General features: G+C 34.0%; 1 protein-coding gene across 1 annotated transcript in view; it reads left to right on the forward strand.

Annotated features, from left to right (window-relative positions):
* Positions 1-657: 657 nt before the first annotated feature.
* Positions 658-13,397, forward strand: part of LOC123701245 (cyclin-dependent kinase inhibitor 1-like) — a 36,187-nt gene continuing 23,447 nt past the window's right edge. The window contains exons 1-2 of the mRNA XM_045648656.1: positions 658-750; positions 2,097-2,538. Of these exons, the coding sequence (XP_045504612.1) occupies positions 2,109-2,538 (430 nt within the window). The 5' untranslated portion in view covers positions 658-750; positions 2,097-2,108. The remainder of the gene's footprint in view (positions 751-2,096; positions 2,539-13,397) is intronic.

A 13,397-nucleotide genomic window follows, 5' to 3' on the forward strand; every position in this document is an offset into this window, starting at 1 on the left:
AAAAATCAAATACAGACAACTAAATATTTCTTAATTCATGGCGTTAAATAATCATCATGACGTAATCATTAAAATGTGTGCCTTATTTTTATAATCAAGTCAAACTCAATCTTCTTATTTATTTGAAACAACCCTTACAAAAGTAATAATAACATATTTACACATCACCGAAACCATTTTGCGAGTTTATCCAATACACTGTAACAGGAAATAATATTTACTTAGTATAATAATTGTACAAATAAAAAAACCTGATAAGTACAAAATATAATTTATTTTTAAGAAGACTCTTCATGTCGCAAAATAATTGGCAATATTTTTAAGACTTGAAATTTAATAAAACATAGTAAAACAATATTATGTTAGAACAATTATAAACATTACCAACGTTAAGTATAAAAATTTCGCCCTGCAGTGGAAGTTTCAGCTTTCAAAGCGATATAATACTATTGAAATATGATTGTAAAAGCGGAAGCCGAGCCCGCCAAACATAATTTTCCGTAACAAAACTCATGAGCGCGCCGGAAAGTCGCGTTTATTTCCCGCCATCCGGCGCCTCGACCAACCGAAAATTGGCGCCTAAAATGCTCCGGCCAATGAAACGACTGGCCGCCATTTTCAACCAATGGCGTCCGATCCCGCGCTCGCGCCATCGCGTCACCCTCACATCTCGAAAATTAGTACGGCAGTGCAGTGAACCCCGACGGTAAATTGGTGATTTTCCGTGAAATTTCATATAAAACCTCCTAGGTATGTATCTTAACCATATTAATTTAGAAAAATATAACCTGTTCGATGTAATTTTCAATAAAAATCTAAGCCACGTTGGCCTAAACAAATGATAATTCGTAATTTAAACTCGGTAGTAGATATGGAAAAATGAAATTTCGTTCGTAATAAAAAGTAGACATTTGAAAAATAATAATAAAATAATATTATTTTAACTAAAAAATTTATATAAAATAAACTACAATGTCAGTTTATTTTAAAAAGCAAATTGTACTTAATCCGATGAAATAGTTCGATATAACTCGACTCTCGGCTTGGCAAAATGGCGGCTACATCGCGAGCTGTATCTCTTGTCTCTTTCTACATGAATCGATTAAATGCGCGTGCGATGGAGATAGACATACTTTAGATAAGAAGTTTCAACATTTATGCATCACACGTAACTAGACACGTCTTCGTTCTTCGTAAACAAGTGAATCTCAGTGTTGCCAGTGGCTTTGATTTTATGTTACCCAGAAATTAAGGAAATTTTATGTTGAAATAAAACAAACGAAATAATAATATATGAAATACTTGTTGATCACAATAAACATTTTTTTATTTTAATTTATATGTTTTATACTTAGTTATTTATAATTGCATAAATTCAATTTGGTTTTGTGAATTTCATATGAATGAAAAACATTTCTATTTTTTATAAATTGGTAAAACATAGGTATGTACCTAGATAAAAAGTATGGAAGACTTATATTTTTTAACTCATTAATTATTTTGAACAAAAGAAATAAATAAATAATTTAGGAAATCCTAAGCTAAGAAAAATCATTTAACAATGTTATAGAAAAACACGAGTAATAAATAATTATTATAGATGAAATTAGGTATGTACTGCAGAAATAATTAAATAAATTTTATGAATTTTCAACATTTAATACCAAACCAATTTCTCAAAGTATTTGTGAAAAATTTAAAGCATTATTACGTTGTTAGTTAGTAATTATGTAGTACCATAATCTGCCACCGAATAATATTTTACGCCCACAAAGGGAGAGTGAATTCAAGGCACGGCATAACTAGTTCACGAAGCGCGACACTAGCGCCACACCGTGTCGAGCGGGGGCACTAGCCGCGACGCGTTGACCGCGCAGGGCAGGGAGCACGCGCAAGCCGCGACGCAACTTACGCGCAGGCGCACATCGACCTACAGTCGAATTTTTGCCCTACGCGTGTGCGGACGTATTCCTTATCGCCGCGCGTCGTCGCGTCTTACGACTTGTTTACAAACCATTACCCAATTAGTATTCTTATTGGTGCGTGATGAAACTCTAATACGTGTGTAACAGAACTAAATTGTTATTTTTTGTTAGGCGAAAGCGTCGATGCGATCGGGGTGCGTCACTGTGTTTGGACCGAGCTCGAAGATGTCTACGTTGAGTGTGAGGGCTCCCGGCCTACAGGCTACCACAGTGCTGGACGTTAGGTCCTTGAGAGTGCACGGACTGACCACGCTCAATACGGTGCGAAGGAATCTGTTCGGCTGCACGGATAGAGAGGAGAACCGAAGATTCGCCGAGAGGGAACTATCCCGTCAGTTGGACCTGGATAGCCAGCGATGGGGCTTCGACTTCGCAAAAGAAAAGCCCCTACCGGGCACGCAGAGATTCGCATGGCAACTAGTTCCAGCCTCATCCATCCCTGCTGCGCTACGAAGAGCACCGATCACCATAACTGCACAAAAACCAAACACGCCAGCTAAAGAAACTAAAGTATCCAGTCCGGATAGCAATAAGACTCAAAAGAGAATAACAGGTAAGTTTCACTATTTTAACCTTATACGTTTCTAGATAACGCAATAGTTTATAAACTAATTACACGGTAAACAATATTATCAATTTTATCGTTGTTATGCGTCGGGCTATTGGTGGTTTGTCTGTATGTTTACATAGCGATAACAAATCTACGAGTGCTTCGTTATTGTACTAAACTTTGACGACTTTTAGTGACATTGACATATTTAAATTGCCATTTTAGTCTATCTGTATTTGACATTAATACTATCCAAATTATGCTAAACACTTAAACTAGTTTTACATTTAATATAACATAGATTTATTAGAGATACAGAAAAATGTAAAACACACAAATAAAGTTTAAGATGTATGTGATAAATGATTTACCACAACAACACAATATAGCAACACACTAACCAAAGGTGACCGCTGATCGTGTGATTGACACTTCTACAAAGCAATTGCCATTTGCCAGACTCTTTGTTAAAAAATCAATCCAACCAATAAACTCTTTATACATTAAATACCTACCTATGTTTACGTATTTTTCTCGGTGTAATTGTGAAATAAACAACTCTAGTATAGTTAGGTAGTTAGGATTTACTTCGCTAGACGAACCGGCGCGGGCGTCGCGTTAGTTTGTAGAACTTCCATAAATCGTAATTCGTTGCAACAATGTAATGTGGAGAAAACAATACGTAATAAAATGGTTATAAATAGTAACAATCCGAGTGAAAATTCAAGTTTAACAAAACAATGAAATGTGCTGATAAGTTGTGTCGACATATTATTTGCATCTAATATGTAGGTAGATATTATAAAAGCGAAAATGATTAATTATATGACATGTATTTTATCATTCAATATTTACTACTTATTTAACTGCTATTTCGGATGCAGAGATGTCTCGAATAACATATCACAGCAAAACACTATCGAAACAAAAATGATCTTATGTTGTACCTACCTAGATTCGTTTACAAATTGCTATTATGTACGTGCTAAATGGCCAACAGCCACAAGCTGAAAGGTGTCAAATTTGACTATCATCTGACACTAATTACTCTGAACCACCAACGTCTCTAATATAAAGGCTGATACATATTAAATAAGCGATAAGACGCTATCGAGTTTCTAGACATGCCCACTTGTAAGTGTACAATACGCCTTATGTCTTACCCCTTTAAATCAGTTTTTTATCGGCCAAGGTGTTAACTCTAATGTCGCCACTGTCATTAAAAATTAAGACTTAATAATTTCTTTATTAATTTTAAATACGACTGCCTAAGTTCGTAATGTTGGGGCGAGTCTCGCAAAAAGTGTTAAGTTGCTTATTATATTGTTTTTATGGGCTATTGCAAACCCTCTGCTCTAATGACGATACAATGAACGCCATTCTAAGATGACTTTTTTTTAGATTAACGCCTTAATTTGTTAATAGTAATTATATATTATACTATTTTTAAATTATCGCAGCTTGACTTGACCTGTTTACTATAATTTATTATACCCATAATTCGCATATAACAGAATATTTAAATTAATTAATTAAATGTTATCTACGCGAGACATAATACAGCTACTTGTTTTTCAATTACTGCTTAATTTGACCTAGATTCAGAGCATTTGTTTTGACACAACGAACGCGTTGCCTCCCACACTTGTCCTCTTTTAGATTACACATGTGGCCCATCGTAAAAAGGAGATAATAATAAAATACTACGTAAACACTAGCGTATCTAACGGCCATAATATCTGAATCGTATGATAAATAAATTAAATAATTTTCAGCCGCTTTTTCTCTGTACGAGTTTATTCATGTAAAACAGCGTAATTTAATTCAGCGTTACGCAATCAATATAATATTATTGTAATGTAAATCGAAGTGATTCATTGAGAATAATCAATGTAGTATAGTACGCTAGTAGGCTGTCCTTGTCGCACCCACGCGCTAATTCATGTTGCGTCGCTGTTACACGCGTAATTTTGTTGCAACCGTCAAGATGGCGTCGCCTGTTCTATTTAATTGATCTAGGACGACAATTTTAAATTACGCTTAAATTTCACAATGATACAATTACATGTTCATGTTTAGCGTATTCCTCTAGTGTTTAACGATCTTTCAACTCAATATTTAAGAAAAATTATTAATTTTAAAAATCCCACGCTATTTGGTCTAAGTGAAATAGAAATCTCAAATAGCAGACTAAATTATAAGCTTCATAATATTGAAACAGTATTTTTATTGTCTGAAACTGACCAACCGTGCTGTGCTGCAGGGGGCCTTAGAACCGGGTCACCCAATTCCTTACAATCCCTTAATATTTCTATTTCAATTCGTAATTACACCTTTCCGATGTCACTGAACTTTTATAAGTGGACCAAACTGCAGGGTTTCTAATATTGTATTACATTTCTATTAATATGAGACGCACAATAGTTCAAGACGGTCAGCTTACATAAGTTGTTACCAACCTATTTTAAGAATAAATTCAAATTTTATAAAAAAAATACTGGCTGTTAAACGAACAATTTTAATTTGTTCTATATTTTTGACGATCGAATTCGAAATTTAAAATTTAGAACGAGTTTGAATGTTTTTGTTTGACAATCAAAACGATTCGCAATACGCTTCCCCATTACTATGTGATTCATAATACGAGTACAATGCGACGCGTGCGCCCTTTGTAGTTCTGTACGCACCCTCGCTGACACCAACGGTTATATTGATTTTTTAACTGTCACTTTCCCCAACTTTCGTGGACGGATATTATTAGCAAATCGGAAGCGGATCAATTTTGTAAGTGTCAATTATTTTTGATTAATGCAGTTATTTATTGGTAGCTTGTACCTCATTAGAAATTTATTTATGCACAGAAGTTAAAAGTTTTTTTCATATAAAATTAATAGCGTTGTGTATAAAATAGGCGCATAGGTTTAAATTTTAAGTAAGTGTCGAAATTCGTATATTTTTTTCAGGTCACCTTATCCGAAACACGGTCGCGAAAATCGATGTGGGTGATTGGAAAAAAAGTCTGTCAACACACGTGTTCGAAATTCGAAAATTCTATCAGATAGGGGAATAGTAACGGTCGCTACGGCATCTGCTCAACCCCCACGTGCTTTACTCTAATATTTATTATTTATAGCACCCTCTACATTCTGCATCGAATGACCGTGGGGATGTATCATCTGTCTGGATCGATTTCAACACGCAACACTTTTGAATTAATTACCTTGTTAATTGTTTATCTAACGTTTAAATTGTACAAGGATATTCATCTCAGTTTCACCGGTGGGCAAAATAATTTCTATAGCTTATTTGTTATTCTGGTATAGGCAATATCACTGCAAAGTATTATCGAAATCTGTTCAGGGGTTATCGGGTGAAAAAGAAACAAACATACATAAAATTAATAAGATTTTCAAACGGTAGTCAGCAACGACGGGCAAAATGGAAGGATATATTCGTTGCTTTAACGACACCCCTGCACTTGCTAATGCGAAACCTAATTGCCGACAGGACATTAAAACATTGCACCGTTCTCACGTTTAAGTGCTCACCTGTGAAACCCCAAGGAAGCAGTGTACAGGATATGCTTCAGCGCATGTAACGACTGCTAACGTATTAGAAAAAGTTAAAAGTATCTCACATCTCCGTTCCGAGAAATACAAGGAACGATATAATTGCGAATGATCATTTGAGACAAGGAAGGCGACTGTATTCTATTAGCGGGTTGATTGAACGAATGACTTCTCGGGACGAAGCTAAAAAAATTGAGCGGAATGACAGACCATTCTAGAATTCCAATGATCTTTATTTGAAATTTTAATTCCATTTTTGAAATTTCAAATGCGAGCGTATTACGAGCCTACTATGTAACTATAATATAACGGTTACCGTTAAATTTGGTACACGTCGGTTACTTTCTAAATAAAGTATGTGACTAGAAAGGCGTCCCACGCACTTGACGCCGTATCTGAAATATACGTGATGTTATTCAAGTACATACAGTATGAGAAAAGGAATATCGTCAATCTTGACCTACCTCAATATCGCCCTTCAAGTACAGGAAAACATCTGATTGTTCCGTCCAGTGATTTAGTCTATGAACCCGCTACCCTTCGAGCGTAAAGCCTTGAGTGAAAGTGAGAGCCGTTTTAACATCACTACTTTCGATCTTTTAATCAGAATAGTTCACTCGTGACCTGGATACTATTGTTCTGTAATTTATAAGATTAGTGCTTAGATAATAGTCTATTAAAAACCTATATTTGGTCAATTAATAATTAGTATTTATAGCGTGAATGGTGCGAATACATAATTGTTTGAGTACCTACTTTAATATTAGTTTCAAATCTTAACTATGAAAAAGAACATAATATTATATTCAAACTTTCGAGAAATAGCAGTAGTTTATACTTTAAATATTATTAAACTTCATTATCACGAATTTTAATTACTAAAATTCAGCATACAGTTCGGTAAAAATGCACTCTAAAAACTTAGTCTAAAAACATGTAAATTGTTTTGCAAAATTCACACATCGTTAATGATCATATCAAATGATTAATTATTCTTTTAATTACGCTCATTGCTTACAAAAACCGTTACTTGTTTTGGCTCCCTAAATTAATAAAACACGCTATCAATTTCCCATGAATTGGAGTGTATTCGATATCAGTAATTTACCAATAAGCGGCAATCGATTGGATCCCGTAGATAAATGCTATTATCAATATATCACCCTTGTTAAACGGTTTCCCAGGCACACGTGTTCAGAGTGAACATCCCTCACTTGTGTTCTCTATAGCTTCCTTGTTTGAACAAAAAAGAGGTGGAGAGGTCAGTGGGAAATATGTACGTTGGAATAAAGTGTGTGGAAAAATGTTGTAGTATACTATATGTAGTATGTTGTATGTTTTAAAATAAGTTTTTTTAAATGGATAGTGGAAATTAACAGTGGCAATATCAAAGCAAGCTGGCAAAGCATCATAGTCCTTATTGGGTGCTAATTGTTAATGAATTTGAATTTTACTTATAATACATATTTTTGATTAAGTATTTTGTATATGAATTAAAGTCTAACAACCCCTGTTGCACATCACTACGCCTACAATTCCGTTAAAATATTGGGGGATTTTTTGTTTTAACCCATTTCGTGACGGATCAATAAATAATGTTTAACCCCGTGCGAACGTGACCCATACGTCCCATTTCTCCTTTTGTTAAAAAATATTCCATAACTCACGCTAAATAAAACATTCACACCCTCAAACAATCCGCATTTTATAAATCCCATCAATCAAATTTCATTATTTTCAATTTAAAAACACGCTCCGTTATTGTTTTAAATGGAACGCGTCAATTTCAATTTTGGAACGGGCGAGATTTTTTTTTCGTTTGACAGCTTTCAATGCAATTAACGTGTTGCCGCCAAAATAATATATCGCCAGTACGAAATCAACGAGTTATTGTTCTTATTTTTTTTTTTTTCGTAATAAAATTAGAATAAAAACGGTAATGTTCCGCATAGTGCACCCGATACACAGCTGTGCGGGCGTGAACTTTAAGTTTGTATACAGCCGTTACATTCCGTTAAGTCCAAAATATTATTTGTGATTTTATTTGATTATTTAGCGTCTTTACACCAAAGTGTCACCGCGCAGTGCGAAGTCGGAAGTCACACTAACGACTTATACGTGGGAACCGTAATTACCCTTGTCAAGGAGTCCTAATTGACCCATAACGAGCAAACTTTACTTTTTAGTCCTTCAACATTTTGTCCTTTCCCATAGACATTAACGTGAGATGTTTGATGACGTCAAATCTTTTTATGACAGCTGTAAGAGTCAGAGTCACTAACATACGTAAGTGATAAAATAAATATTGAGTCATTTTTTTCCGAAAAGCGCACACTAAACAAGTATGAGACTATTTTATTGCAACCTCAAACTAAACTCTATGGATTTAAAAAGAAACAACCAGATTAAAACAGTCAACGCAGTGTAATAAGATAATTATAAACACGATAGCAACCGCGGGGATGTAATTACATATACGATATTGAGAATTATCGACCGCAGACGTACATTCGATCGTGGTTTAACGGAAACGGGGCCGTGGATTCGATTCCTGACCAATGCGTTTCTGATTGGATTGTTATTACAATCACCTTTTACTGTGTTTCGATTTCTATTTTCTAGTTACCTCGATGTGAATTGTAGATGATTAGATATTGCTATGAGTTCTCGAGTAACTAGTACCTAGGTAATTTATTTACTTCTTAGAGGGTAAGTTTTCAAAAATATGTAATCTGTATATTTTAAGTGTTAAATTTTTTTTTTTGGTTTTTTTTTTTATTTTTATTCTTCAGTTTTAAAGTCCGTTACGTGTTTTACGAATAACCAGACGGACAGACGAACACAATTCCTTTTAATAATATACACATAGGTATGTTTAAGATGTATTAGAAATTCCAAATGTAACGTTCCGTAAAATGAAAGCCAAACATTACGATCATTATGTAAATAACCAAGTGTCACTGAAGGGCGTGAAAGATGTATGACTTCATTATTTGACAAATGTCCCTTATAAATCATACAACAACATTATTTATTCCGATACTTGAGATACACTCGAATCGCGGTTGGATTATTTCTTTAAATTCTAATGCATTTTCGATTTATTTTATTCTATTGTATGAATACTTGGATCTTTCAACGTCAACACCCTTTGGAATAATGTAAATTAGTTCAATTGCCTGGTTTAAATTTATATTTCTGACGTAGTCAACTTTTATTTAAGACTAGCTGTGCTCCGCGGTTTCACCCGCATTGCTGCGCTCCTGTTGGTCTTAGCGTGATGATATATAGCCTATAGCCTTCCTCGATAAATAGGCTATCTAACACCGAAAGAATTTTTCAAATCAGACCAGTAGTTCCTGAGATTAGCGCGTTCTAACAAACAAATTCTTCAGCTTTATAATATAAGTATAGATTAGATTGAAATCGCTAATTTTATAAATCAGTCTCAATATGAATTGCGGTGTACTAAATTATAAATAAAAATGTTAATACATGATGATATTCATAATATTATCTTCAAATAGAAAATGTTTGTTCTTTACATAAGAAGTAAACTGGAACGCGTAGGAAGGAAAAATGTCAACGATCCGAGAGATAATCTTTACGCTATTTACGCTTCTTGTTTTACTGTTACGTGCGCTGTAAAAAACGTGTTTTGTTTGTGAATATCAAATTTTAAACGAAAATAAGAAAATCTTCGGTTCCATACAAACATAAGATTAAACTATCCCATTACATATACATTTCGGAGTACTCGAAAAACCCTAATTTTAACGTGAAATTTCTTAACCCTCTCCTAATCAAGGGGTCACTCAAGACCCCTATTGTTGACACCAATGCTTAGAACACGTGTGAACTTTGATTCTATCCATTCTTAACACTTCATTCTTCGCGACAATTCAACTGTCACAAATGTCCATCCATCTCGAAATGTCCCATATGATGGATAGAATTTTATGAATCGAAATGTATGCTAATTCCAAATAGAAATGTTAATATCTTTGTAATTATCGGAACGGTTGAATGATGACCATTTCAAGTTTCACACATTTGTTTATTTCTTCGTATCTCGCTTCGTCGGTAATGGACCGACTTAATTATATTGTCACTGTATAAATTGCCGGGATATTATCGCTCCTTGAAAGGAGCCGGGAATATAAAAAGGTAAACTTTCGTAGCATTAGTGTGTCAATTAAACTGCGCAATAAAACGAACGTGGCTGCGTTCTTAAACTCCATAATAATTAACACGGCACACATCTCTATTGTTCTACACTAATCAACTGTTCAAACACCGACCTGGGGGTTATCATTACGTGGAATTTTTAAAGAAGTGCTAAGGCAAATACTAAAAGAGTTAAGGGGAGTCCTTTCAGCGAAGCGGAGTAAAATTGGTTTGCAAGATCAAATTTTTCATGTATTTGCAATTATATGACGCTTCTAGAAAAAATAATCAATACACTTCAAGATATTTCCTAAAAAGTGTGCTAATTTGTTACACAACCACGTGTATTTTGTTCGATCATATAAAATCATAAAAATAGGCTAAAATAAAGATCGAAAACGAATTATTTATTAATGAAATTTCTGATTTTGGAAATAATTTTTATATAAGGATATGTATTTTGATGTACTGCAGAAAACGTGCTAAATTTTGGTTTTCTACTGAAGCCCTGTAATTATTAAATACATATTATATCTCAGAACTTAACGTTGCCCAGCGTTTTCTTTACAAACCGCGCTGCCCGCTACCCCGCCAGTCCTGATCAGGCGCTTGCTAACGTAGGACCTGTGTCAAATTATCTCCGCTCGATTTTAAGTTTTGAGTAAAGATAAATTATTGAAAATGGGTAACAAAACAAACAAAATTCGGAAGAAAGCAGTGTCAGTATCACAAAAAAGGACAGGAAAAGAGAACTAGTATGTAAATTGAGTAATATGATAAAAACGTAGTTACTTGATGCCACAGAATAAAAATATCAGTTGGTCATAAAGTTTCACCTCGTATGCTTTTATTTCAAAACGATAAAAGCTGCGTTACTGTGAAATAAGAGTTTAGTTTATAATAATTTGTTTTATATATATAATACTAGTGGTCCGCCCCGGCTTCGCCCGTGGTACATATTTCGCAATAAAAGGTAGCCTATGCCTTTTCTCGGGTATCAAAATATCTCTATACCAAATTTCATGCAAATTGGTTCAGTAGTTTAGGCGTGATTGAGTAACAGACAGACAGACAGAGTTACGTTCGCATTTATAATATTAGTATGGATTATTATTACGTAATTGGTGTATTATTTGCATAATTTTGGGGTATAATTATTAATTACAGTTGTTTATTTTAAGGAAAAAAACAATAATGATTATTTGTTAAAAAATAATTGATAATAGTCAAATAATAATGATTATTGACTAATAATAATTATTAATCACTACAGTAAAAGTTCCTTATTGGCGGGGTATATGTTCCATAAAATATATGCCTCGAATACAGAAACCGTGAATACGGAATGGTAATTATTATATGGGATTATAGGTTCTACGTTATACGTTCCTAGGTGACGATTGAGATTTTTTTCGTGTCTCATTTTTTTTAGTTGACATTATAAATTTATAAACTAGGAAGAGTGCAGTAGACGTTACTCGATCACAATTATTTTTGTAACGAATGTGAAAGACGAAACCTATAAAACACGCAAAGCGGCTTTTACTATAAACGGAACTACATTTAAAAATATACTTTATTTATTGAGTTATAAGGTTGCTTCCATTCTGTTTATTTACATTCTCAAAAACATCAATCGCGGCAAAGGCGGCTTGCGACAAAGGCGGCTTGGGTCAAAGGCCTCGGCGATATCATTAATTAACAACATAATATTATGTACTTTAGGCTAACTTGTAATAAGATCTATTTTACTTTCTTATTAGTCCATTTGACAAGGATATTGTGTTAGATACCTATTGGAATAATTTTATTATTATGTATGTACTTATTAAATCCGCGAATAAAAAAATTTTTAGTCGCGAATATAGAAATTGGGTCGCATTTTTTTAATTCCCGAATAGTGAAAACGCGAATAAAGGAAGCGCGAATAAGGAACTTTTACTGTATAATAGATGATAATAGTTAGTTCATAATCATTGTTATTATAGTTCATTGAAAAGTTACATTTGGGGTTGCGTTTTTTAGGAGGACGCATTTTATTTTTTTGATGTGTAGGGGGGGTTAGTGTGAAGCTATCACCAAGTTTGTGGGGTCGCCACCCTTGTCCCACGGCCGCCATCTTAAAAATAGCGCTTAATATGGTTTTTATGATATATCTCTTAAACTATTAATCTGATAAAAAAAAATTGTCAACATTATTTGTTGCAAATTAAATTTTCTACAATTTTGGTCCAGTAACTTTTTGTCATAGAACTATAAATAAAAATGTTATGAGTGAAAATGTTCAGAAATTAGCGATATTTATATTTTTCAATAAAACTTTTTTTTTATAATTTTACGAAGAAATAATATCAGACCATTTTTGTAGATTGTTGTAGTATTGTAGTTATATTGTAATACACGCGCTCTATACTATTCTAATATAATACTCTAAGCTTCTACTGGTAGCAGCAAGTAATATTTATTAGTTACACCAAGTACTTCCATAATTATGTTGTGCTAATTAATAAATTCCTAGTACCTACTTATCTCAGTTTATAAAGTTGTAAATGATTTCTTTATTTACTTTTATATTTACAATCTGACACAAACACTTTTACATTGCTTACATAATAAAAATTGATCACAATTTACTTTTGATATAAGTATTTTACACTGTGGCATAGCGCTAACGTTACGAAAAACAAACGACGCGAGGAGCGCGAGGAGCGCGTGTCACGCGAACGGCCCCGCACACCTCACCTCCAATCTTGCCTCGCGTTGAAATACCTCGCGTTAAAAGGTTATGCACACATTCCTTTGACCCGTTCGGGACACTTTGGATTGATAACGGCCCTCGAAATAAAACCAGTCAAGCCCTCAGCCGCGACAATGAAAATATTTTATTGTGACGAAAATATTAATATTTCATTCCATTCTCGGAGATGGAATTAAAGATATAGAATTACAATCTGAATTTCAAATGTCCGATGAATGCGATTGTGTCGGACTAATTGTGTGTGAACGAATAATGTATGGATATGAATATTGATTGTGGGTACGACTGTACCCTCGCACGGCTGTTAGAGGGTCAAGAACGGATTAGTCTTGGCTAGCTCACGCCTTTTACTTTCAAGTACTAAGCAA

The sequence above is a fragment of the Colias croceus genome, chromosome 21, assembly GCF_905220415.1.
Source record: "Colias croceus chromosome 21, ilColCroc2.1".
Taxonomy (NCBI): Eukaryota; Metazoa; Arthropoda; class Insecta; order Lepidoptera; family Pieridae; genus Colias; species Colias croceus.